Genomic DNA, 22,322 nt, shown 5'->3' with positions numbered 1-22,322 from the left:
ATAGACTATGATTTTGGGTTCAAACATATATACTATGGTACTTAGTGTCCTGAAAACTTTAAAAATATATATATTTACAGAAAAAATATTGAAATATAAACTGAACGAACAATCTAACTATAAGAAATTATAATATATAGTTGACCATACAGTTTTCAGTAAAAAAAATATTCTCTAAAATATAAATTATCTTATATTTTGATATAACATTTTTCAAAAAAAAAAAGTTGAGAAGTTTTATACGAACACCAGCAAATCAGCAATGACTACATTATAACAGCAAGCCGTGGTTAACACTTCCTTTTAATTAGACTTATCAGCTTACCACATGGACGCATGCATATATTTTACGTGTGTTTTAGAGAATTTTATAATTATTCCCATCTTTATATATTCACGTTCACGTAAAAGTTGGCCAGCAACTGTCACACAATGTACATATATTCGTATAGTATACATATTATATATGTGCTTACAGCTTACATTGTACAATACATAATACATATCGTTGGAGCCTTAATTAGAAATCAAGGGTTGGCGCAACTAAAATATGTATTTGAAAAATAAATAATAAAGCCGTACAAATACTTTGTTCAATCTAATCAAACTCGTTTCACATACCAATCATGTGTATATCTTACCCGCATATATATAAGGTTATAGTTTACAAAAAAAAAATATATATAAGGTTACACTTTTAAATGCTGATTTTTTTATGCTGATTTAGTTTTTAAATGCTGATTTATTTTTAATACCAATCATGTGTTACACTTTTAAATGCTGTTTATTTTTATTTTTCTAATGCTGATTTATTTCGTGAAAAATATTAACTGATATTAATATAGATAGTGTCAATGTAATAGTTTTAGCATATCAACCAAGTTGTTTTGACCTATTAGTAAATAGTTTACAGTTGTGAGTATCGCCATGAGTTTGATTTTCTTTGGCTATCCGGAACGCTTTAAATGATAAGAAAACGCGGATTTTACGGATTCGTGGTTATTAGTCTTTATGCCTAGAAAACTTTTGGGATCATACTATAGTTATAAAAAAATAGTTTTAGCATATGTCTGAGTAAAGGTCAAGTAATTCATCTTGTTAGGATCACCAGCTCTTTATATTAATTTATTTGCACTGTTCACATAGTGTTTCTAAATTAAAAGTTAATTCTTTTCAATGAAAATATTACTTATCATAATGGTCAATTCTCCAAAATATTTAATATTTGTGATAAATATTAAAGAAGATGGTTTAAATCCGTTAGTAAAAAAAGATGGTTAAATCCTTCTCATTGTATCCAAAAAGTAGTCTAATGAAATCAAGTTATGTTCTAAAAAAGAGAGCATAACAAAGCATTCCTACTTTCAACAACTTCCCAAAAAATTAGATTTTCTTTTCCGGTAACGGATGAGCCAAAGTTCAATAAACTTCATGAGGATAATAACAACTACTATTTGCTCAAAGAGAAAAAAACAACTATTAACCCTTAGGTTAATTAGTTCAGAACAGTTTGAAAAAAAAACTTTCCGGTTTTAGATCTTCCAACGAGATTAATTTAAGACATCAATCTATTTTGTTAAGTCAGAAAATAGCAACTTAATTTAGAGTATAAACTAAACTCAGAACAGTTTACACCTTTCTCTACACCAATATTTACTACTGCTTGATTAGGTTAATTAGTTCAGGTTTGAACTTAATGTAGACATTGAGATGATGAGTTTAAGGTAAGTATAAGTATCTAGACCAGGGATGGTTGACATTGGTTTGACGTCTGAATACCTAAAATGGCATATATGTTTTAGGACTTCAACTGAAATCCTTAAGGAAATATATGAACTCGTTTTCAAATAATGTGGAGACAAATAACTTTTGGAATAACCCTGTATATTAAAATATACCTCTCGTGCTATGGAACAGAAACATGCCTAGTTAAATAAAATCTATATCTATAAACTATGGTTACTACTTACTACTATTGATTGTGAGTTTCCAACTGAAATATTGTTAAAGACATACAAATGGTTTAAATACATACTAATGACGTGAACTCGTTTTTAATCATTGTGTCAGATAGTTTTTCTTTCAACCATTAACTCAATTTCCACATTTCTTTTTGTTTTCTTCCCTTTCTAGAATCAACATTATTAAAGAAAAACCTATACAATTTTTTAATTGCCGACTTCGGATAGCTAGGGGATAATCTGATACCTACTTGTTAGCAGACTTGTCTACATCATAATTTGATTGTAGATTAACTTTTAATTTTATCAAAACTATAAGAAATAAATATGAAATACAAATAAGTAAATAACAAGCGAACATATCCTTATATGCATTATTATTATTGGATAAAATTCCTTAAAAATATTAATATCATTTGTGTATAGCGAACCATGTATAAGTGGCATGCCTTTGAGGATACGAACTTAAAAAGAAGTTAGGTCACTTGCTTGGGAAATAAAATTGCGAACCTTAGTTTGAGATTTCTCAATGTTTTTGTAAACAACGACATGTTGACAATAGCCTTCATGGATTTGATATCTAACCCTCGTCGTGACCTTCCCTGATAGCTACAATCTCCCTATCTTTGCTTATTCTCCAAGCAATTTTAGCGTACGAATGTTTTGACTAACTCCAACATCGGTTAGTCTTCTTAAAAAGTTCCCACCTGCAAAATAAAATCAAATTATTAATAAACAGATGAAGTACGTATCACTTAAATGCTTATGAAATGATGAAATCCATTTAGTGAAAACATAACTGCTAACCACAGAAGTCACCCTTCTAAAAGTTCCCAAGAGTTGATGTTAACTTACTTTCCCGTGTCAAAAATCTGAAGTTTAAAATACTCAAAGCAAAAGAGGAAGAAGAGGAACTATCATATCTAAGAAACTAAGACTGGCAACTTTGCATCTCATATTTAGAATCTACGCCATAATCTTGAAAGGGAAACTATATTTTTTGAGGGAATAAAGAGGGTCAAAGAGTTTGACTTATCTTTGACACCACTCAATTCACAAGCTGTTCATAAATATGTTCTAACTACTAGTCGATATCAAGAGTCTCTGATTACACAAACTTCTCTACCAATTATCTTTTTGTTTCTACATAAACTACTACCAAATATCTTTCTTCAATATCTCCTGCTCAAGCAAACACCTAACTTCCCTTTCTATATATACACTAAATGTTGAAACAATGAATACACAATCTACAGAAAAAACAAAACAGAAATAGAACAGCAGAGTCAGAGCATTCAGTAACCGTACCAGCTTTTAATCAACGCCTCAAGGTCCAAGCTCGCTTAAATATCCTAAGGATATAAAAGAAATGGCGGTTTGGCTTCTTTTTTCTGTTCTCTCTTGTGTTCTTCTTCTTCCTGATCCTGCATTTGGGATTACAAGGCATTATACACTGGACGTACGTGAAAATTAGTATATTATGAGTAAATGTTGAGATTGCATATGAGGGGTTGAGATTGATTATGGGATGTTTTGTTTGTTTTTGACAGATCAAAATGCATAACGTGACACGTCTTTGCCACACGAAGAGCCTAGTTTCTGTTAACGGGCAGTTTCCAGGGCCTAAGATTATTGCTAGAGAAGGTGACCAGCTTCTGATCAAAGTTGTTAACCATGTGCCAAACAATATCTCCATCCACTGGTAATAATAATAATTTTTAAACATTTTTAGCACTATTAAGAGCAATGTTGTTTGATTACTAACACTTGGCTTTAATCTCAGGCATGGGATCAGGCAATTACGGTCTGGTTGGGCTGATGGACCAGCTTACATAACCCAATGTCCTATTCAGACAGGCCAAAGCTATGTCTACAACTACACCATTGTTGGCCAAAGAGGCACTCTGTTTTACCATGCTCACATTTCATGGCTAAGGGCAACAGTCTATGGTCCTATTATCATTCTTCCCAAACGCGGTGTTCCTTACCCTTTCCCCAAACCTCACAAAGAAGTTCCCATGATCTTTGGTGAGTGAAGGATGATGATGACTAATATAAAATAGACTGAGATTTTTTATGATTGTTACTGACTTTTTTTTTATGGTTCAAAAATTTTCAGGGGAGTGGTTCAACGCAGACCCTGAGGCAATCATTCGCCAAGCAACACAGACAGGAGGTGGTCCTAATGTCTCTGATGCTTACACCATCAACGGGCTTCCTGGTCCGTTATACAACTGCTCGGCTAAAGATACGTTCAGATTGAGAGTGAAGCCAGGGAAAACATACCTTCTAAGACTAATCAACGCTGCACTAAACGACGAGCTCTTTTTCAGCATCGCAAACCACACGGTTACAGTCGTTGAAGCTGACGCGATATACGTCAAGCCGTTTGAGACGGATACCATCTTAATCGCTCCTGGCCAGACCACTAACCTCCTGCTGAAGACCAAACCAAGTTACCCGAACGCCTCTTTCTTCATGACTGCTAGACCATACGTCACAGGTCAAGGAACTTTTGATAACTCTACAGTCGCAGGCATCTTAGAATACGAACAACCTAAACATGCGTCTATCAAGAATCTTCAGCTCTTCACACCGGTCCTTCCTGCTCTAAACGATACAAACTTCGCTACCAAGTTCAGCAACAAGCTGCGCAGCCTGAACAGCAAGACGTTCCCGGCGAACGTGCCTCTGAAGGTAGATAGGAAGTTCTTCTTCACGGTAGGATTGGGAACGACTCCGTGCAATCACAAGAACAACCAGACATGCCAGGGTCCTACTAACACAACCATGTTCGCTGCTTCGATCAGCAACATCTCCTTCACGATGCCGACGAAAGCTCTCCTTCAGTCTCACTATTCCGGGCAGTCTCGGGGAGTGTACTCATCAAACTTCCCGTGGAACCCCATCGTCCCGTTTAACTACACGGGGACTCCACCTAACAACACGATGGTCAGCACCGGGACGAACTTGATGGTGCTGCGTTATAACACCAGCGTGGAGCTGGTGATGCAGGACACTAGCATTCTCGGTGCAGAGAGCCATCCACTTCACCTTCACGGGTTCAACTTCTTTGTCGTCGGGCAAGGGTTTGGGAACTTTGATCAGAACAAGGATCCTAAGAGCTTCAACCTTGTTGACCCGATAGAGAGGAACACAGTCGGTGTGCCGTCTGGTGGATGGGTTGCTATTCGGTTCCTAGCAGACAATCCAGGTAAGAATTAAATACATTTTTAACGTTAAAGTCTGGTTTCATATGAAAAATTATAACTAAATCTACATAAAAATGTTTTGGACAGGAGTGTGGTTCATGCACTGTCACTTGGAAGTACATACCAGTTGGGGTCTGAGGATGGCTTGGCTTGTTCTGGATGGAGATAAGCCTGATCAGAAACTTCTTCCTCCTCCTGCTGACTTGCCCAAATGCTGATTGATAATTCAAGTCTTTTTTTTTTGTTTCCTGTCTCTTCTTTCTTCCAAGCTTCAAGCATTTTTTATCAGTTTGACATGAGGTCAATGATTTACAGTTGCAACACTCTGTTTTCTGCAAGTGTAGATCAATTTCATGTAATACCATGCTAAGTTAATATATATACAAAATTTAATTTGCAAAATTTGGGCTTACCTTCTGTAGTTATTAACACAATCTCTCTAACAACTAACTGTTGAAGATAACACACTGGTGTTTTCTTTGTAGGAGAAAAGCGATTGAAGATAATGAAAACACTAAGAACATCAATGATAGTTGATTTATTAGTATTACTTTTGTTATGTTTTCCTTTCAACTAGTACTTTAGTATACTAGAGGAGCATCTCCAACAATGACACCAAATTTAGTGTTTTGGTATCATAATTTGTTTTTTGTCATCTCCAACAATGACACCAAATTTTACACCCAAAGTAATACTTTTGTGATGTTTTTGGTTTTAATTTTTAATATTTTTACTATTTGTAATTGATGTGTTCTGTCCAATATCTCTTGCCATCGAAACGTAAAGTGATTAAGTCGAGGTGGAGATAACGGATAAGGATTCACATGCAGATGAAGTTACTTGAGGTTCAAGAAACAAAGATAATCAAGAACCCTAAATCAATTGTGGCATTAACGAACAAGATCCAGGCTTGTTTCCAAAACAAGATCAACTTTAGCCGATAACTTTCAGGAATATATACGGTAAAAGTTTACGATCATTGTGATTCTAAACGAAGTAACTATGAGAAACAGAGTGGTTGTGGAACAAGAAATCAGGAAGCTGAGAATACGATTATATTTGCAGGAATGTGTAGCATAAGAAGTTAACCCTAATGAAACAGAGTGCGTGTGGTACAAGAAATCCGATTTCAAAAGACTTACTAATACACATAAATTCTGACGGCAATAAGAAACTATTCTAAAATAGCGCTACAATAGTTCTTGTGTAATTTATGAAAGAATGCCCTTTAATTTATTGTTATCGTGGAAATAATCTTTATAGAGTATAACAGACTCTTATTATTAAACAAGATGGCAAAAAGATAAATTTAAAAACATAAATCATAGAATCCAAAAGGCCACCACCAAAGAGACACTTTGTTGTACCTTCTTTCGAAGTGAATCTCTCTCTTCTACACCAATTTTCTTTCAACTGTCGTCACTACTCGGACACTCATTCCCTGATTTAGAATCATCCCTTCTAAAGGCAAAAACGACTTCTTGTGAGTACACACTACTATATAAGAGACTTTTGAGGAAGAGGGGGAGGAGGAATCTTCTTACTTGCGAATGAATTGACCTTTGACGCGAGGCCGTTGCTCAGCTAGTTTCTTCCTGCTATGGTACCTTACCTAAACCAAAAACACACAAAAGACATGTGATACCTTTCTTGCCTCCCACGGGATGAGAGCTTAAGCTTTTCGAGAGATAGATAGATAGATACCTTCTTCTCAAAACATCGGTCTTTACGTTTAAGACGAAACTTCATCAAAGCAGCCTCTCTTTGTGCGGCTCGGTCGCTTCCACTAGACTGCTGATTCGAAGGATTGTCACTGCTTGAACTGGAACCAATTATTTTGGCAACGGAACTGTCTTGAGGAGAACAACTTCCCACATTTTCTTCTGGAGCCTGCTCTCAGCAAAGAACAACCACTTATGAAACTGCGCATAGACTTCAAAAAACAACACTAAGAAACCTAGACAATAAATATACCATACCTTGTTAGCAGAAGTAGCACCGTTATTGTATCTGCGTGTCACACAAGAAAAAAGAAAAAAAGAAAAAAAAACAGTTCCGAATCAAATAAACTCACAGGTTGTGGACATTTCTTGCGGGGGGGGTTGAGGTCAAGAACTTACTTTGAGAATGCAGAGTGATTTGACTGCTTCAGAACATTGACTTTCTGATCTCCAGTCTCTCTTGGTTTTGTCAGAGTTAGCTCGAGTGATGGTGCTTTGGTTTCTACTTGTGAGTTACCAGAAGAGCGATTCAGCAGGTCATCACTGTTTCTCTCCAAAGCTTGAACAGAATACTTTGCATCCCTCTCTAGATTTCTTGCTTCTTCTTCAGCTTCTTTACTCATCATACACTGTCTTCCCTGCGATCCCCTGCCTATTGCAACATCATCTAAAGTCGAGTAGACCAGAGAGAATCTTGTGAATGGTTGCACTAAAGAGTTTGCCCCTTACCTATTTGTCCATGCTCATCTTCAACCTCTTTCAGTTTGTTAACATCACTGGCTCTTTTGGTCCAAGAGCTCTAGTTTCATTAATGCAAAAGACCAAATCACAGAGATTCCCTCAGATATTGTTAGTTATAATCTAACTCCATTAGAAACATATTACCTGAGTTCCACTCCCGTTATCGCTCCCACCATCTCCGTGACTCAATCCATTATCATTCCCTTGATCTTCTTCATCACTCATGATGGCATCATCGTCTTCTGACCCTTCAGTGCTTTCAGTTTTCACTGACTTCTTGTCATGTATCCCACTCTCACTCCCGCTGCCGCTAGACTAGAAACAACAAGAAACTCATAAGGAAAAACACTGAGTAAGTAACTCTTGTTTGTAATTAAAAAAGAGGAACTCTTACGCTGTGGCATCTTCTCCAGACATGCTGCCAAAGATTCTTCAGCTCGTTCTTTCTAATAGGTTTCACGAGGAAATCAACAGCACCACTCGACAAACACTTGAACACCAGAACCATGGAATCATGAGATGACATCACTGCAAAAACGTGGAAATGATCATCACACACACACTGAAACTAGATCAGGCCAATACATGATAGAGATTTAAGTAGTGTACTTATGACAGGGATGTTCTTAAGTGTCTTATGGCTCATAATCTTCGACAACAGACCGGTTCCGGAGTTCACAGGCATAACAACCTCCGTTAAGACAAGGTCGATGCAACTGTTCTCGTCTTCTAGGACTGTCCAGGCTTCAAGGACATCCGGAACAGCAGTAACTGACAAAAAAAAGTTTCCAAATTTACAACAACATGATTTAAGGATAAAAAAAAAGGATGATTCCAATACCTTCATAGCTGCAGTTCTTCAAGAGGGCGGTAACAATATGGCGAGTTGAGTCATCATTCTCCACAAGAAGAACCTTAAGCGATCTAACTGGGAGATACCTCTCCCAATCAACAACAGGAGCTAGCGGTTGTTGTTGTTGTTGAGTGATCTGTAACAAATTGTTCGCATTTCCAGCTCGAGATTCATCATCTTCTTCTTCAGATGAACCAAACGCTTGTCTCTCGGTTCCCACTTCGTTTGCCATCATATCGTTCTTATTGAAACACATTTGTTGTTGTAATAGTTGGAACTTGTCTCGTTGAAAGTGGGTCAAGACCAGCCTCCGTGAACAAGATAGAAAAGAAGAAGCATCAAATAACATCTAAGATTCTGCAGAAACTTCCCCTCTACTCTGACATAACACTTGCACATTTCGTCTTTAGCCAAAGCCCTTATTTTAATCCCTTCACCAATAAGAAAACAAAAACATAAAAAAAGAAGTAAACATTCAAAACCCAATATGGAATAGTAACACAATAACTTGTTGGTACTCTCAAATAATCAGAAGCTACCAACAAAAGTTCAAATCTTTTTTTTTTCTCAGAAACATTGAACTATCTCTCTTATTTCAGATCTTGGATCTCCAACTTCCTCAGAACCCAGATAGAAAAATCAAACTACAAGCCCAAATGAAACTAAAAACATCACTAGATTGTTTGTAAAAGCTACAACACAGAACAAAAAAGATCAAACCTTTGTAACTTAAAGCTTATCCATAGATGAAGAACACCACCAGAATCTCTGACCATGTCTGACTTCAGTAATCAAAATATCACGAGAAAGAGCATACTTTGTGTTCACAGTGTTTTAATCTGGTTTGCTTTGCATTTTAATGATACAAATATATTTTGGTTTGTATATCTAAATACAATTCCTTTTTTACCAAAACGATACAGAATCAAGTTGCTACTATTATTAGAATACTGGAAGAGAGAGAAGATCAAAAGATTGAGACTTGAGAGACTCTGAGCGCAAGTTGGGTAAAGCGAGAAGATATTTTTTAAACAATTTTGGAGTGGTGCTGACGTGACATATCTAGCTTACGTGTAATATGGGACCCGATGTGCGATGTGGTGACGTGGACAAGATCAAAAGCTGGGAGCCTGATGTAGAGCTAAATCTCGGTTTGCAACTAAACCGAATCTTTCACGGTGGATCGTTTGCAAAGTGCGCTTAAACCTAACGTTGATAGAACGACGCCGTTTGTTCCGTTTTTCTAGACTTTCCAATTTTATGGTTACGAAAAGCGAGGAAAAAAGGAAACTACAGATAATTTCCTTTTTTATAACTTTCCTTTTTTTCTGAAGAAGCAGGTGATGTGAGTAGTATAAATAGATGACTCCCCCCATGGATTCGATAATCATTCGAAACCATCTCTAACACAAGTCAAAATAACACAGATTATATTTTCAGTACAATGGCAACTACCGATAATGGTCCCTTTTCCATGTCGACCATGTCTAATGCTTTACAACATATCCCTTTCTCTAAAGGAATCTCCGGTTACATTCCTCCTCCTGGTTTCACCCCACGCCCCTCCTATGCCGTAGCAGACACTCGCTCTAACTCTCTGTTCAATGTTATGACTAGCGGCGAAGGCTTGTCCCAGTTTAAAGATATTATCTCCAAGTCTGACCGAAAAGAGCTTCAGTTGATGGCGTCCTTGCTTACGTCAGACTCCGATTACTTCATGGAGGTCGTCAGAAACATTTACGGGTCGAGACGCGTCCAGAAGCTCCTCGGAATATCAGATGACGTGGACGCCTTCTTCTGCGCCGCTATTTTGCGCCGGTTCTTTCATATCATGACCGATAAGTACGCATCCTACGTGGCGATACGAGCTATGCTTGTTTTCGACCAGAAGAAGAAGTATGTAATGTACGAGCACCTTCTCCACCACGCGCTCGACATCGCGCGTAATCAATACGGCTGCATCGCGCTCAACGAGGTCATAACCGACGCGGATGATCCTTTCTACAGAAATCTTCTACTGGATTTAGTCGCACGCAACGCTGTCTGCCTAAGCAACGATCCTTCGGGGAACTTCGTGGTCCAACACGTGCTTACACTATATGACTCGCGTTGCACGCATAACGTTTGTGTTAGTCTCCGTGGCCACTGCGTTGATCTGTCGTTTAAGAAGTACGGAAGCTACATCGTAGAGAAGCTTCTAGATAATGAGGAGGCAATGGCTGTGGTGGTTGTGGAGCTTTTGGAATGCGATGGAGACAGGTTGATGAGGCTGGCTAGGAATGAGTTTGGGAGTTTCGTGGTGGTCAAGGCATTGAGACTCACGAAGGTGATGAAGAGTGTCGATCTGTTTAGGAGTCTGGTGCAGAAGCTGATGCCTTTTCGCCACCTTTTGGTTAGGTCTCACGGAAACAACATTGCAAACATCTTGGAGTCTGCTGTTTAAGTTACCTAGCTTGCCATAATAGTTGTGTATGTCTGTCTCAAACAAGTTACACAGTGCTCAAACGGTTCAAATTTTGAATGGTAATTGTTATATCTTGTAAGAAAGGCTTCTTGGAGAAAAGCTATTTAAAAACACTAATGTTCATTTGTGTCATTGTTTCAAACTAGCTGCAGTGGTCAAATTGTTCAGATTATAATGTATAAGGTTCATTCTCAATTACTGATGTCTTTTGTTATAATTAAAGGCCCGTTGAAGAAGAGTTGCAATTTAAATAACATTAAATGTTCATCGACAGTTTTCTTTAAAATATGAAATTTCATTATTAAACAAACCTAAACAAAAGTTTCATCATGTCTAATTAATTTTTTAACAAAGCTAACTATAACCATCAGAAGTAGTAGTAGCAGCAGCAGCATTCCCATAATCATTGACCTAATCTGAGCCAATAACATTCTTATGGGCAATGCACTGTTTTAAGTTTTAACCAACTTAATTTACTGTAGTTATCATAATTGATCCACCAGTTTGAAAAAAGTATCAAGATAGTATAAAATGACCTTAAGGTAGCTTAAATAAAGATATCAATCTTTATTAAAAACTTAGAGCAAATCTAAGAATAGTATCTAAAAAGAGTATGTATCACTATAAAAAAAATTAAAAAGTATAAGAGATAACAAGAGAGAGTTTCAGATACTTAGTTTTACAGGTTTCAAGTTTTAATTGGTTTCAGTACTACAGAAAACTGAAATATATTTTTAATCAGAATATTTTTTTTTCTTAGAAACTTCAGCGTTTTCTACCGATAAGATTGCCCTTGCACTACCAAGAATGGTTATTTCTGTTTTTTCTTAGACACTTCGGCGGTTTCTACCTAAGGTTCCCTTTACACTACCAAGAATGACTTAGGATAGTTTATTAATATATATAGATTAAGAGACAAAGTTAAGATACTTGAGTAAAAAGGTAGATTATTGGTAGATACGTTTGTTGGTTCTTAGTAAACAGGGTTTCAGTATTCATCTTCTTCCTCCTCTCCATGAAACTTCCACCACATGCAGAGAAACCAGGAAGGCATCATCTGTAGCCAAATACGTCACTTGTTAGTTTCAGAGAACACATCGTCTGCTTATCACTACCAAGACCACCAAGCTCAAATACACAGTTTCGGGGGAAGAGATTTTTACACGGAATCAAGGGATGTCGGTTTGAGTGAAAAGAAAAAGCGTAACTGCTAGGGTTTTTGGCTGCAATCGAAAACCCCAATGTCCCTCTCGTTATCGAAGATGGCGATTGAGAAAGAGATAAGGCTCTGGATCAGAAAAGCCCAATGGAGGCTTTGGAATCATGGAGAGAATTGGAAGGAAAGAGAGGGAAGAAGATGGACTGGTTGACACGTGTTTACAAGATACGTCAAATTTTGTCTCTTAATTAAGAAGTGAGATAGCCCGTCTCTAAACTTATTCTCTATTTTTCATTTTCTTTTCGGTTCAAATAGGTTAAGAAATGGGCTAAGATACGCCCGATAATCATGCTTTTAGTAGTGCAAAAACAAGGAAGGAATTAGCGAGCATCTGCAAGAAGCTTAAGACACTTAACTCCCACTTTTCCACATCCATTTTATACACTCCAGACAAATTATCTTCATCAGATCCAGGGCTGGCTTATGGCGGAAGCAAGAGAAGTGGTAGCTTAGGCCCCACTCAATTTTTTTTCTTTCCTTGGTGAAATTATCATGTATATTTTCTGATTTAGCATATGACATTTTGTTGTTTGACTTTATGAACCACCACTTTTGTTTCCATATACAAGTTTGTTATCCGTCTTTAGTAAATCAAATAAATGATACACAGTTTTAATATTTTTTGCTTGGGGCCTTGAAGTTGTTTGAAACGGCCTTGATCAGATCTCACATGCAGTAACATCATAACATCTTCGGACGTCTGGTTCTTAACTTCCTACATTAGCACGAGAGCCGATCTTGAAAATTTAGAATAGAAAAACAATTTATTAAGAATTTTAATAAATATAGTTTTAAATAATATATAGATTTATGTTCATATACATATACATACATATATATATATATATATATATTAATTAAAACATTTTTGGATATTAAAATCAATATTTCATTTAGCTATGTCTAGGATACATCCTCACCACGAAGCATATTCATCGCCAAGGGAGGAATGTCCGTGCATTAATTGGTGTCCGATGGACAAGCGTAAAGGGATAGATTATGGATGGTTTATGATATCTCTAGCTAGGCCACAATCATCAAAACTAAAGATTCTAATGCAACCATCTTCTCTTCCTCCGTTCTATTTGTTAGATCCAGTTATATCAGAGTTCTGCGCAATGGATGATCTTTGAGAAACGTTTGCTCATGGTCTCTCGATCCATGCTTGATATCCCTTTCTCGATTTGGATAGATCAAAATCATGGACTCTTGTGAAGATTTCTAAACATCTTCAAATTTCTCTATTCTGTATAAATATATATTACATATATGTTTATATTGAAGAAAATATAAGTGCCAATTCCTCATATATATAATATATGTATACATATTGCATTTTGATTCATTTTGTGTGAACTGAAAGGGTACAGCTCAATTAATAAGCGAACCAACAAATGGCCAACTTGTTCTTCCCGTGTCACATCGTACCAAAAGCAATATTTAATATTCCAAATAATTGCTCAACCTCAATATAGTAACCATGTGGTTTTGGACTTTGTGGAAAAATGATAACATTATCTATGATTTATATTAGGTATGGAGAGCTTGCCAAAAAAAAAGAAAAACTGAAGAACACTTTCCTTTAACGGGTAGGACGGCGTCCACGTCTTTCAACTTTCTACCTTATCAGGGTGACCAAAATAATGTAAAATTTGATTTGATCCGTTATTCGACCCAAAAAAATTCAAGAGATATCAGTAATTTTATGAATCTGAATAAATATTAAAATTCAATATATGTCAAATAAATAGTATACCACAAGTATTCATTAAAAATAGATATTTGATCTGATCCGTAATTTACATATGCATATATATGTATATATAATTTTATATTTTTATATAGGTTTTTAGCTATTTTATCCACTACATTAATTATTTAGTCATAATTTTTTTAAGAATGTGTATTTTAAAAATAACTTGTAATGCAATATTATTATTTTTATATTAAAAATGTTCATGTTCTTTTAATATATTTTTAAAATGATCCTTTTTCTGTCAGATCGATGGATTGAATCGGTATCCAGTAAAATATACTAATTTTTCGGATATCCGTAACATCGAATATCCAGAAGATTATAAATCAAATCAAAAAATCGATACGAAACGGATCGGATCACATATATCCTTAAAATTTCAGATATCCGCTCCGTGTCCACCTCTACTTTATATTATTAACATATTAGAATGTTAAGGTACGAATGATAATATTTCTTACGAAAATGACAGCAACATGAAAAGGATATTATAACATATGATTTTATAATACTAAACAAAGGACACTTTGATATTAACTTTTATTTAAATGTTTAAATTTCTGATATCTGTTGTTTTTCTTTTTGACAAAGATATCTATTGTTTTCCACAAATGAAAAAAAATGATTTATATCAACACGGCACCATGCGAACATGTCCTGAGAACATTATTAATTGAAACAGTAAGAAGCTTGTAATAAAGAAGAACTTGTACAGGATTGTACATACTTTTAAAGTTTAAGATCTACGTTTTTCAAAAACCTCTTTTCTCTCTAGCGTCTTGTTTTCTGTGCAAACCCCTGTCTCCCAGCAACCCTACCACCGCAACCCATGGCTGGATCTCCCTTCCGGCCGCCGCCCCTCCCTCCCTTCCCAACGGACTTCGACCTATCCTCCACTGAACCTATCCTTCCCCTTACTAAACTCCCGCCGTTGCTTCCTTCTCCATCTCATTCTTCTTTCAACCCTCAAAAGTTCTCTTCTATGAGCTCCCCCTGGACTCTTCCTTCCTTACCTGCTGGTTCACCTGTCTCTTCAGCCCTTCTCGGTCCCCCTCCGCCTCCCTCTGTCTCCCTTCCTCTGGCTGAAAACCCTATTGCAGTTTCTCCAAGGAATGCAAGCGTGCAAAACCCTACTACTCCGGCTACCGTTACCGGAGATTCAACTATGTTGGAAGCTTCAAGTACTGTAAATTTACTAGACCCAACCTCTTTCCCAGCCCTCTCCTCTCACGTTAACCAGTCACCCTCTCTCCCTCCACTAAACCCTATTCCGCCGCCTTCTCAGCCCTCCCCTCCTGCCCCTCAGCCCCCTGTATCCTCCGCCTCTCCTGCAGCCAACTGGGCTCAGAACTTCAAGAAATCCATAGACAGAAGCCTCAAAAAAGTCTCCAATCCCTCCTTCTCTGCTGAAGGCATCCCTAGAATTAAAATTCCAGACTCTGTTTTCCAAAAAGGAGCTGCCTTGCATCAAGATTTTGTTATGGGTGTCTTCCTAGGAAAAACCCCATCTTTCAGTCAAATCCAAAGTGTTTTATCCCACATATGGGGAAAAGGTATGAAACTGGAAACTCACCTGAGACCCGAGTCAAGATCCATGCTGGTCAGAATCCCAAATTCAGAACTGCGGAAAAAGATAGTTGAGCAAGAGTTCTGGCATGTAGGGAGTGTGCTCTTCTATGTCGTGCAATGGTCGGATTCAGTGGCTGTGACACCGCCTGTCTTCACTTCCATGCCTCTGTGGGCACACTTCAAGGGAATTCCTTTTGATCTCTATACGCAGGAGGGTCTTGGAAGAGTGGGTGACCTGCTAGGACATCCATTAGAAGTGGATGAGTTTACAAGGAAAATGACAAATATTAATGTTGCCCACATTAAATGCAGAGTGGATGTCACTAAACCCCTACCTAAATTCGGTGAGCTGGAAAGGGAAAATGGAGATGTGGTCACTGTATCCATTGAATACCCTTGGGTCCCCCCCATCTGTACCTGCTGTGGTGACTTAGGACATCTTCAAACTCACTGCCCTTCAGGTGTATGGAGACGAAAGCAAACTACTGATTCCACGAAAAACGCCGCTCCTTCTTCTTCTGCACCTGCAATGGAGACTCCTATCCCTCCTATAATCCCCGTTTCTCAGTCTCCTTCGGACTCTTCAGCCTTGACTCAAGCTACTGTAGTAGTGCCTACAGAATCAATAGACCCCATGGCTTCTACCTCTCTCTGTCTTGATCCCGATGGCTCTATTATCTCCCCTCCTTCCTCTCCCCGCCCTCACCTCCCTGAACCATCCCTGCCTTCATCCCCACCCTCCCCTAGCCTCTCTGTTTCTTTCAACCATGATCCCCTCTTGCTGCAGCCTAAGCAAATTTCTCATTTAGTTGCTTTACCTGCTATCCATCATCCAAAGCCTATAAAACCCATCCCCTCCAGAAAAACCCCTCCTCCTCTTCCCTTCCCTGAATCACGTTTCCTTCTTTCCGCTAACCCTTTTGCCCCTTTAGATTTGGACCCGCCTCCCTCCCCTTCTCTAAACCCTCCCCTTGCTCCTAATACTCTCCCCACCGAGGGATCGCTCCTTCCTGTAGGAGTGAAACCAACCCATTAAATATTTTTATGTCAGAAAACCTATTTTTGTGGAATGTCAGAGGCATTAACGAACCTGATAAACATTCTAATTTTCGGAGGTGGCTTTATTCTCATCATTCTAGTCTAGGTACCCTTTTAGAAACCCATATTAAAGAATCAAACTTGCCCGCTGTTTTGAACTCCCTTTGTCCAAACTGGTCCTTTGCTTCCAATCACCAATCGGATCATGATGGTCGTATCATCATCATCTGGAAACCGCACCTTAACGTTGTGATACTTCATCAATCCCGCCAATCTATGACCTGTCGAGTGGAATCTTTAGCCGCTGTTACCTTCTATTTCACCGCTGTCTACGCTGCCAATACTGCTGAGGAGAGGAATGAACTCTGGGTCGAGCTTCTTCAGATTCAATCTTCGCTGGCTCTTGAAGATCAGCCCTGGCTAGTGGGAGGGGATTTCAATGAGATTACCCATCCTGATGAGCACTCTGACCCTACCTTCTCTGTCATCTCTCCTCCTATGGCGGCGTTTAATACTTGCCTTAGCCAACTTGAAATCAGAGACCTTCGTTACCATGGCGAACTATTTACATGGACCAACAAGCGTCCTGAAGATCCAATTGCCAAGAAACTGGATAGGGCATTGATAAATGAAGCATGGCTTGACTCATTCCCCCGTAGCATTGCTAACTTCCTTGCTCCAGACATCTCAGACCACTCCCCCTGCCATATTACCCTTGACGCCCCGCTCCCCCTTGCTGGATCAAAGCCCTTCAAATTTTTCAACTACCTAACCCTCCACCCTGACTTCCTATCCCTAGTTGCTGATACCTGGATTTGCATAGAAAACGAGATTCACTCTCTTCAGTCTCTGAGTGTTAAGCTAAAAGAGTTAAAGAGAGAGCTCAAGAAGCTCAACAAAGAAATTTTTTCAGATATACAGAAAAGAGTGAGTGAGACTAACCGTTTGTTGAATGATGCGCAGGTACTTTCTCTCCAGCAACCAAACTCTTTGAACTTCACAGCAGAAAAAGAAATCTCGGCTAAGCTTCACCTGCTAAAACGGGTAGAGGAGGAATACTTCAAACAACTATCTCGAATCCACTGGCTGCAATGTGGCGACTTAAACACTAGCTACTTTCACAAAGTAGCCAAAGCAAGGAAAGCCTATAACTCTATCACTATAATGATAAGTGCTTTGGGAATCGAAGCCACCACACCTGAAGCTATAGGTACTCTTGCTGTCAATCACTTCTGCAGCATCCTTGGACCTGAAACTCCTAACACAACAATGGCGATGATACTCCAAGTAGCGAATATGATTCGGTCTGATCGTTTCTCTTGCTCGCTAGCCCAAGCTGCTCTGCTCTCCAAAATCCCTACACCAGAAGAAATTACCAAGGTCATGTTTCGATTGAACCCAAATAAGAGTCCTGGTCCTGACGGGTATACTTCAGGTTTTTACAAAGCAACATGGAGCCTCATTGGACCGGAAATTATAAAAGCCATCACCCTTTTCTTTCAAACCTCTTACCTACCTAAAACCACAAACGCCACTATCCTCACCCTTTTACCTAAATTCCCCGGAGCCTCCATCATTAAAGACTACAGACCAATCTCCTGCTGTAATACCCTCTACAAAGTGATCTCTAAATTACTTGTAGCCCGCCTTAAACCCCTACTCCCCTCTATCATCCTTCCTAACCAAACAGCTTTCATTCAGGGCCGCCTACTAACAGAGAACTGCCTACTTGCTTCAGAAATTGTCTCAGGCTATCACCTATCTAGAGGACAAAAGAAACTTACTTTGAAGATTGACATTGCCAAAGCATTCGATTCAGTAAGATGGGACTATCTGCTCGCGTGCCTGCAGTCGCTGAATCTACCCAACGACTATATCCAATGGCTCTCTTCTTGCTACTCCTCACCCTCCTACTCGGTGGGTATTAACGGCAGGCTTCACGGTTACTTCGATGGTACAAGAGGACTCCGGCAGGGTGACCCTCTTTCCCCGTACCTGTTTGGGATAGTCATGAACACTCTTTCTCAAAGATTAAACGAAGCGGCTGAAACAGGGTTAATAGGCTATCACCCGAACTGTCAAGACTCGAAGCTTACCCACCTGTGCTTTGCCGACGATTTGCTCATCTTCACTGATGGCTCGCTGTCCTCGGTGCAAGGAGTCATCCAGGTCCTTCAGAACTTTGAAGCTTTCTCTGGCCTCGCCATCAGTGTACAGAAATCAAGCGTTTTCACAAGCGGCCTCTCGGAAGAAGAAGCAGCCTCGATCACTCAAGCGACTGGCTTTTCTCTAGGCTCCCTGCCCGTCCGTTACCTTGGCCTACCCCTCAATTCCAGGAAGCTCTCAATGGCCAACTGCGAACCTATGCTGCAACAAATAAGAAATAAGATAAATGCTTGGACATCAAAATATCTTTCTTTTGCCGGAAGGCAAGTTCTTATCTCGACAGTTATTGCAGGAATATCTAACTTCTGGTGTGGGGCGTTTGTCTTACCGAAAGAATGCATCCATGCCATCGACAAAATGTGCAATGCCTTCCTTTGGAAAGGCACTCTTGAAGGAAAATACGTCGCTCGGGTCGCATGGGAGAAGGTCACGCATCCAAAGCAGCAAGGTGGACTCGGTCTCCGTAACCTGGAACTATGGAATAGGACTTGCACCATCAAACTTCTCTGGCTGCTCCTCTTTCGGTCGGAATCTATTTGGGCATCATGGATGAAAGACAATGTTATCAAAGATGAAAGCTTTTGGCAAATGAAACCGAGACAAAGCCATACCTGGTTGTTTAAACAGATTCTGCTTGAGAGAGATACAGTCTTGCAATGGTTCCGGATTGTCCCGGGAGATGGTGAAGGCATTAGCTTTTGGAGCGATCCCTGGACTAAGTTTGGAAAGCTCATTGCTTTTGTGGGTAACAATGGGCCTCGTCTCACCGGTGTCCCGCTTAGCGCCATGGTGATAGATGTTTGGAGAGACGATGGATGGAGAATCCAGTCTGCGAGATCTCCGGAAATTGAAGAACTACTCATCCATCTCACAACGATCTCCCTTTCTGACTCTCCAAGCTCTCCCCTGTGGCTCGTCAATGGCAAAGCGCAAAAATCATTCTCAAGTGCTCAAGTATACCGCTCTCTGCTTGAACCACTCCCCAACGTGCCATGGTACTCTCTGATCTGGATCAAGAATGGGATCCCTAAGCATATGACGCTAGCCTGGTTAATGTTGCTGAACCGAAGTCCTACTAGAGATCGGCTGCTGTCTTGGGGTCTTCAAACAGACTCGATGTGCCTCCTCTGTAATAGAGAAAGCGAATCAAGGAACCATCTATTTCTCTCTTGCTCCTACTCTTCAGCTGTCTGGTCTCATTTTGCTGCAGGTCTCGGCCTTACTCCACAGTCTTCTTCTTGGGAAGACACAACTCACTCTCTCCTGTCTCAGACCGGGAACAAGCAGAAGATTTACCTCTCCACCCTCGCTTGGCAAGCTACGATCTACGAACTCTGGTGGGAACGCAACAATCGCCTCCATCGCCGAATTTATCACTCTCAGGATCGGATCATCAAGCGGATAGCCATCATCATCAGAAACCGCATCTCATCCCTTCGACCACACCGCAGCGCTCTCGCCAGTGATCTGAGTCAACTATGGTTCACCTTGTTCCCATCGTGATCACCCCCCCCCCTCTGTTTTATTTCCTTTTTTCTTCTTCTCTGCTTAGGGTTTTCTCGTTTTTCATTTTCCTCTTTTGTTCTCGTCTCTTTTCATTTGCTAGACTAAGGAGGCTTGGGCTTCTTTCTTTTTTCTTTTTTCTTTTTTCTTTTTTCCTTTTGGGCTTTCATTATTAAGGGCAATTAGGTTCTAATGAGTTTCTGGATGGGTTGTATTAAAGTGGGCTTCTGGCTGCTTTTGCTACTTTTTCTCTTTTAATTTATATGCAAAATTCAGTTCAAAAAAAAAAAAAAAAAGAAGAACTTGTACAGAGTTGGCAAGACGTTGGCGATTCAGCGCCGTAGCTGTAAAGAGATAGGAGTAAATAGTAATACTATCATAATTTGTTTGTTTTTTTTGCTAACTATCATATTATTTGTTTTGACTTTTGACTAAAGAATTATATACTAGAGATTAATTTTTTTATTTTATAATTTCTTCATAATCTTTAGTGATGGTTTATGTCCAACATATGGCTATCAGCCTATCATCATTATACCAATATATACAACAAATCTCGATGTATTATAATATTATAATTAAAGCAAAATGTAAAAGTATAACCCTTAGTCCGTGACTCCAAAAATCCAATTTCACTTTGACATTTAGGCAAAAGAAAAATGCAAATCGTGACAAATGTAGAAACAAAAAATGAAATGAAAATGAAACTATATAAATGCATTAACTATTAAAAACAGTAGAAATCTTAGGGTCTGACTGAATAGTACATGTGGCGTTATATTTTTGGTGGAAAACATTTTTACTCCCAGTTCAGCTAATATTAAACCAATCAGGTTGAAAGTTTTTCACCTATTTTTCTGCCAGTAACTATTTAAATAGAGTAAATTAGTTGATTTTTTCCTCTTGTTCTTCGAAGAAAAAAATGTATTACGCTTGATTTGACATCTTTTCTTTCTTTATTATACTCCCTCCGTTTCTAAATAAATGATGTTTTAGGGAATTTTTGATGTTTCAAAATAGTTGATATTTTAGTATATCAATGTACTTTTTAATTTTATCAAAAACTGTGTAACTAATAATAAAATGTAATTTATTTTGTGATTGGTTGAACAATTTTTAATTTATATTTTAATGATACTTTTAAATTAAAAAACAAGTTTCTTAATAATCGTGCACAATCCTAAAACTTCGTCTATTTTGAAACAGAGAGAGTATTTATTTACTCTAGTAGTGTTACTCTTAGTTCCTCTATAATTATTACGCCCAGTTACGCTAAGATTTACCAATCGCACTCTTAGAAAAAATAAGGTAGAACTCCTAAATTTTAGGAAAGTAAAAACGGACGTGGGCCGTCAGATCAGATAAACAGATGAGGAAGACTTTGACCTGAGAATGAGAAGTGGCTGGGGCGCAATCTCTGTTGTACATGTGCATACATTCTATTCGTTGAGATTCATGATCTTCGAGATTTTTCTGACATTCCACTTTTGGCAACCGGCTAAAGCTAGTCGACATTATCATTTGACCTACCCCACTATAATAAAACATTTATAAAGAAAAAGAGAATCGTTTGGACACAAGCAAAGATATTTTTTGGGTCATTTTCGTTATACGACTGTAAAACCTGAGTTCGAACTCTCGATGCATTAAGGTGCCAAAGCAATTGTCCATGTAAAAACTAAGCGAAGCTTTTACCTAACTATTTCTCCTAGTAGATGAGTAGCTAAGCTTTGTCGCTTTGCAAAAGAAGAACGAATGTGTCTAATTATCTGAAGAATTTTGTTTCACTTTATGATTACCCTTGTAAACCTACCTGCAGTTTCTTGGTTGCTTTAATCTCTTTGTTTCACACTACTTTTAAACTAGACTCAAGGCATAAGATTAAATGCGAGTTAATTAGATATGGCTTCTCTTTCATTTCTTTTTGATTTGTTGTTTATATGAAACTAGGATTGGCCCGCCCTACGGGCGGGATGTAAATTAGAAAATAATTTAAATAGTTAGATATAATATTTAATCTTATCTATTATTATTGTAAAATATAGATTTGTTGTTAAATTTTGTCGACATTATTGTTTGTAAAGACTAAATAAACCATACTATCTAGAAGATTAGATGA

General features: G+C 38.4%; 3 protein-coding genes and 1 long non-coding RNA gene across 5 annotated transcripts; 2 read left to right on the top strand and 2 right to left on the bottom strand.

The window, feature by feature from the left end:
* Positions 1 to 2,335: 2,335 nt before the first annotated feature.
* Positions 2,336 to 3,516, bottom strand: LOC130499764 (uncharacterized). Its single transcript, XR_008938627.1, has 2 exons — positions 3,270 to 3,516; positions 2,336 to 2,668 (listed from the first exon to the last, which is right to left on the bottom strand). It is a non-coding gene; the product is annotated as an uncharacterized LOC130499764 (long non-coding RNA).
* On the top strand, positions 3,154 to 5,575 carry LOC108826302 (laccase-17). Its single transcript, XM_018599687.2, has 5 exons — positions 3,154 to 3,420; positions 3,512 to 3,663; positions 3,745 to 3,989; positions 4,081 to 5,175; positions 5,261 to 5,575. Exons 1-5 carry the CDS (start codon positions 3,331 to 3,333, stop codon positions 5,389 to 5,391), a joined length of 1,713 nt encoding a protein of 570 aa, XP_018455189.1. The 5' UTR covers positions 3,154 to 3,330; the 3' UTR covers positions 5,392 to 5,575.
* Positions 5,576 to 6,389: 814 nt separating this feature from the next.
* On the bottom strand, positions 6,390 to 9,476 carry LOC108823572 (two-component response regulator-like APRR3). 2 transcript variants are annotated; one of them, XM_018596808.2, is made up of 11 exons: positions 9,209 to 9,476; positions 8,477 to 8,919; positions 8,245 to 8,406; positions 8,030 to 8,163; positions 7,780 to 7,950; positions 7,624 to 7,693; positions 7,294 to 7,546; positions 7,153 to 7,183; positions 6,878 to 7,063; positions 6,718 to 6,785; positions 6,390 to 6,634 (listed from the first exon to the last, which is right to left on the bottom strand). In XM_018596808.2, exons 2-11 carry the CDS (start codon positions 8,835 to 8,837, stop codon positions 6,583 to 6,585), a joined length of 1,488 nt encoding a protein of 495 aa, XP_018452310.1. In that variant the 5' UTR covers positions 8,838 to 8,919; positions 9,209 to 9,476; the 3' UTR covers positions 6,390 to 6,582. The 2 variants fall into 2 exon arrangements, with proteins under 2 accessions (XP_018452310.1, XP_056851363.1); XM_056995383.1 differs by having other exon boundaries at positions 6,390 to 6,631.
* A 387-nt stretch (positions 9,477 to 9,863) lies between these two features.
* LOC108826525 (pumilio homolog 18) lies at positions 9,864 to 11,015 on the top strand. Its single transcript, XM_018599901.2, has one exon. It carries the CDS (start codon positions 9,933 to 9,935, stop codon positions 10,929 to 10,931), a length of 999 nt encoding a protein of 332 aa, XP_018455403.2. The 5' UTR covers positions 9,864 to 9,932; the 3' UTR covers positions 10,932 to 11,015.
* Positions 11,016 to 22,322: the final 11,307 nt, after the last annotated feature.

This window comes from Raphanus sativus, chromosome 9 (genome assembly GCF_000801105.2).
Source record: "Raphanus sativus cultivar WK10039 chromosome 9, ASM80110v3, whole genome shotgun sequence".
Taxonomy (NCBI): Eukaryota; Viridiplantae; Streptophyta; class Magnoliopsida; order Brassicales; family Brassicaceae; genus Raphanus; species Raphanus sativus.
Note: the sequence above shows the minus strand (reverse complement) of the source record. Positions and strands in the feature narration are given on the sequence as shown.

What these genes read in the sequence shown, in the direction of transcription:
- LOC108826302 (XM_018599687.2), top strand. Translation starts at nt 3,331, where the DNA reads ATGGCGGTTTGGCTTCTTTTTTCTGTTCTCTCTTGTGTTCTTCTTCTT. An exon ending in AGAAGTTCCCATGATCTTTG is followed by an intron (nt 3,990 to 4,080) that starts GTGAGTGAAGGA and finishes AAAAATTTTCAG; the next exon opens with GGGAGTGGTTCAACGCAGAC. An exon ending in GTTCCTAGCAGACAATCCAG is followed by an intron (nt 5,176 to 5,260) that starts GTAAGAATTAAA and finishes TGTTTTGGACAG; the next exon opens with GAGTGTGGTTCATGCACTGT.
- LOC108823572 (XM_018596808.2), bottom strand. Translation starts at nt 8,837, where the DNA reads ATGTTATTTGATGCTTCTTCTTTTCTATCTTGTTCACGGAGGCTGGTC. An exon ending in ACCGATGTTTTGAGAAGAAG is followed by an intron (nt 6,786 to 6,877) that starts GTATCTATCTAT and finishes TTTTTGGTTTAG; the next exon opens with GTAAGGTACCATAGCAGGAA. An exon ending in AAAGGTCAATTCATTCGCAA is followed by an intron (nt 6,635 to 6,717) that starts GTAAGAAGATTC and finishes TTTTGCCTTTAG; the next exon opens with AAGGGATGATTCTAAATCAG.
- LOC108826525 (XM_018599901.2), top strand. Translation starts at nt 9,933, where the DNA reads ATGGCAACTACCGATAATGGTCCCTTTTCCATGTCGACCATGTCTAAT.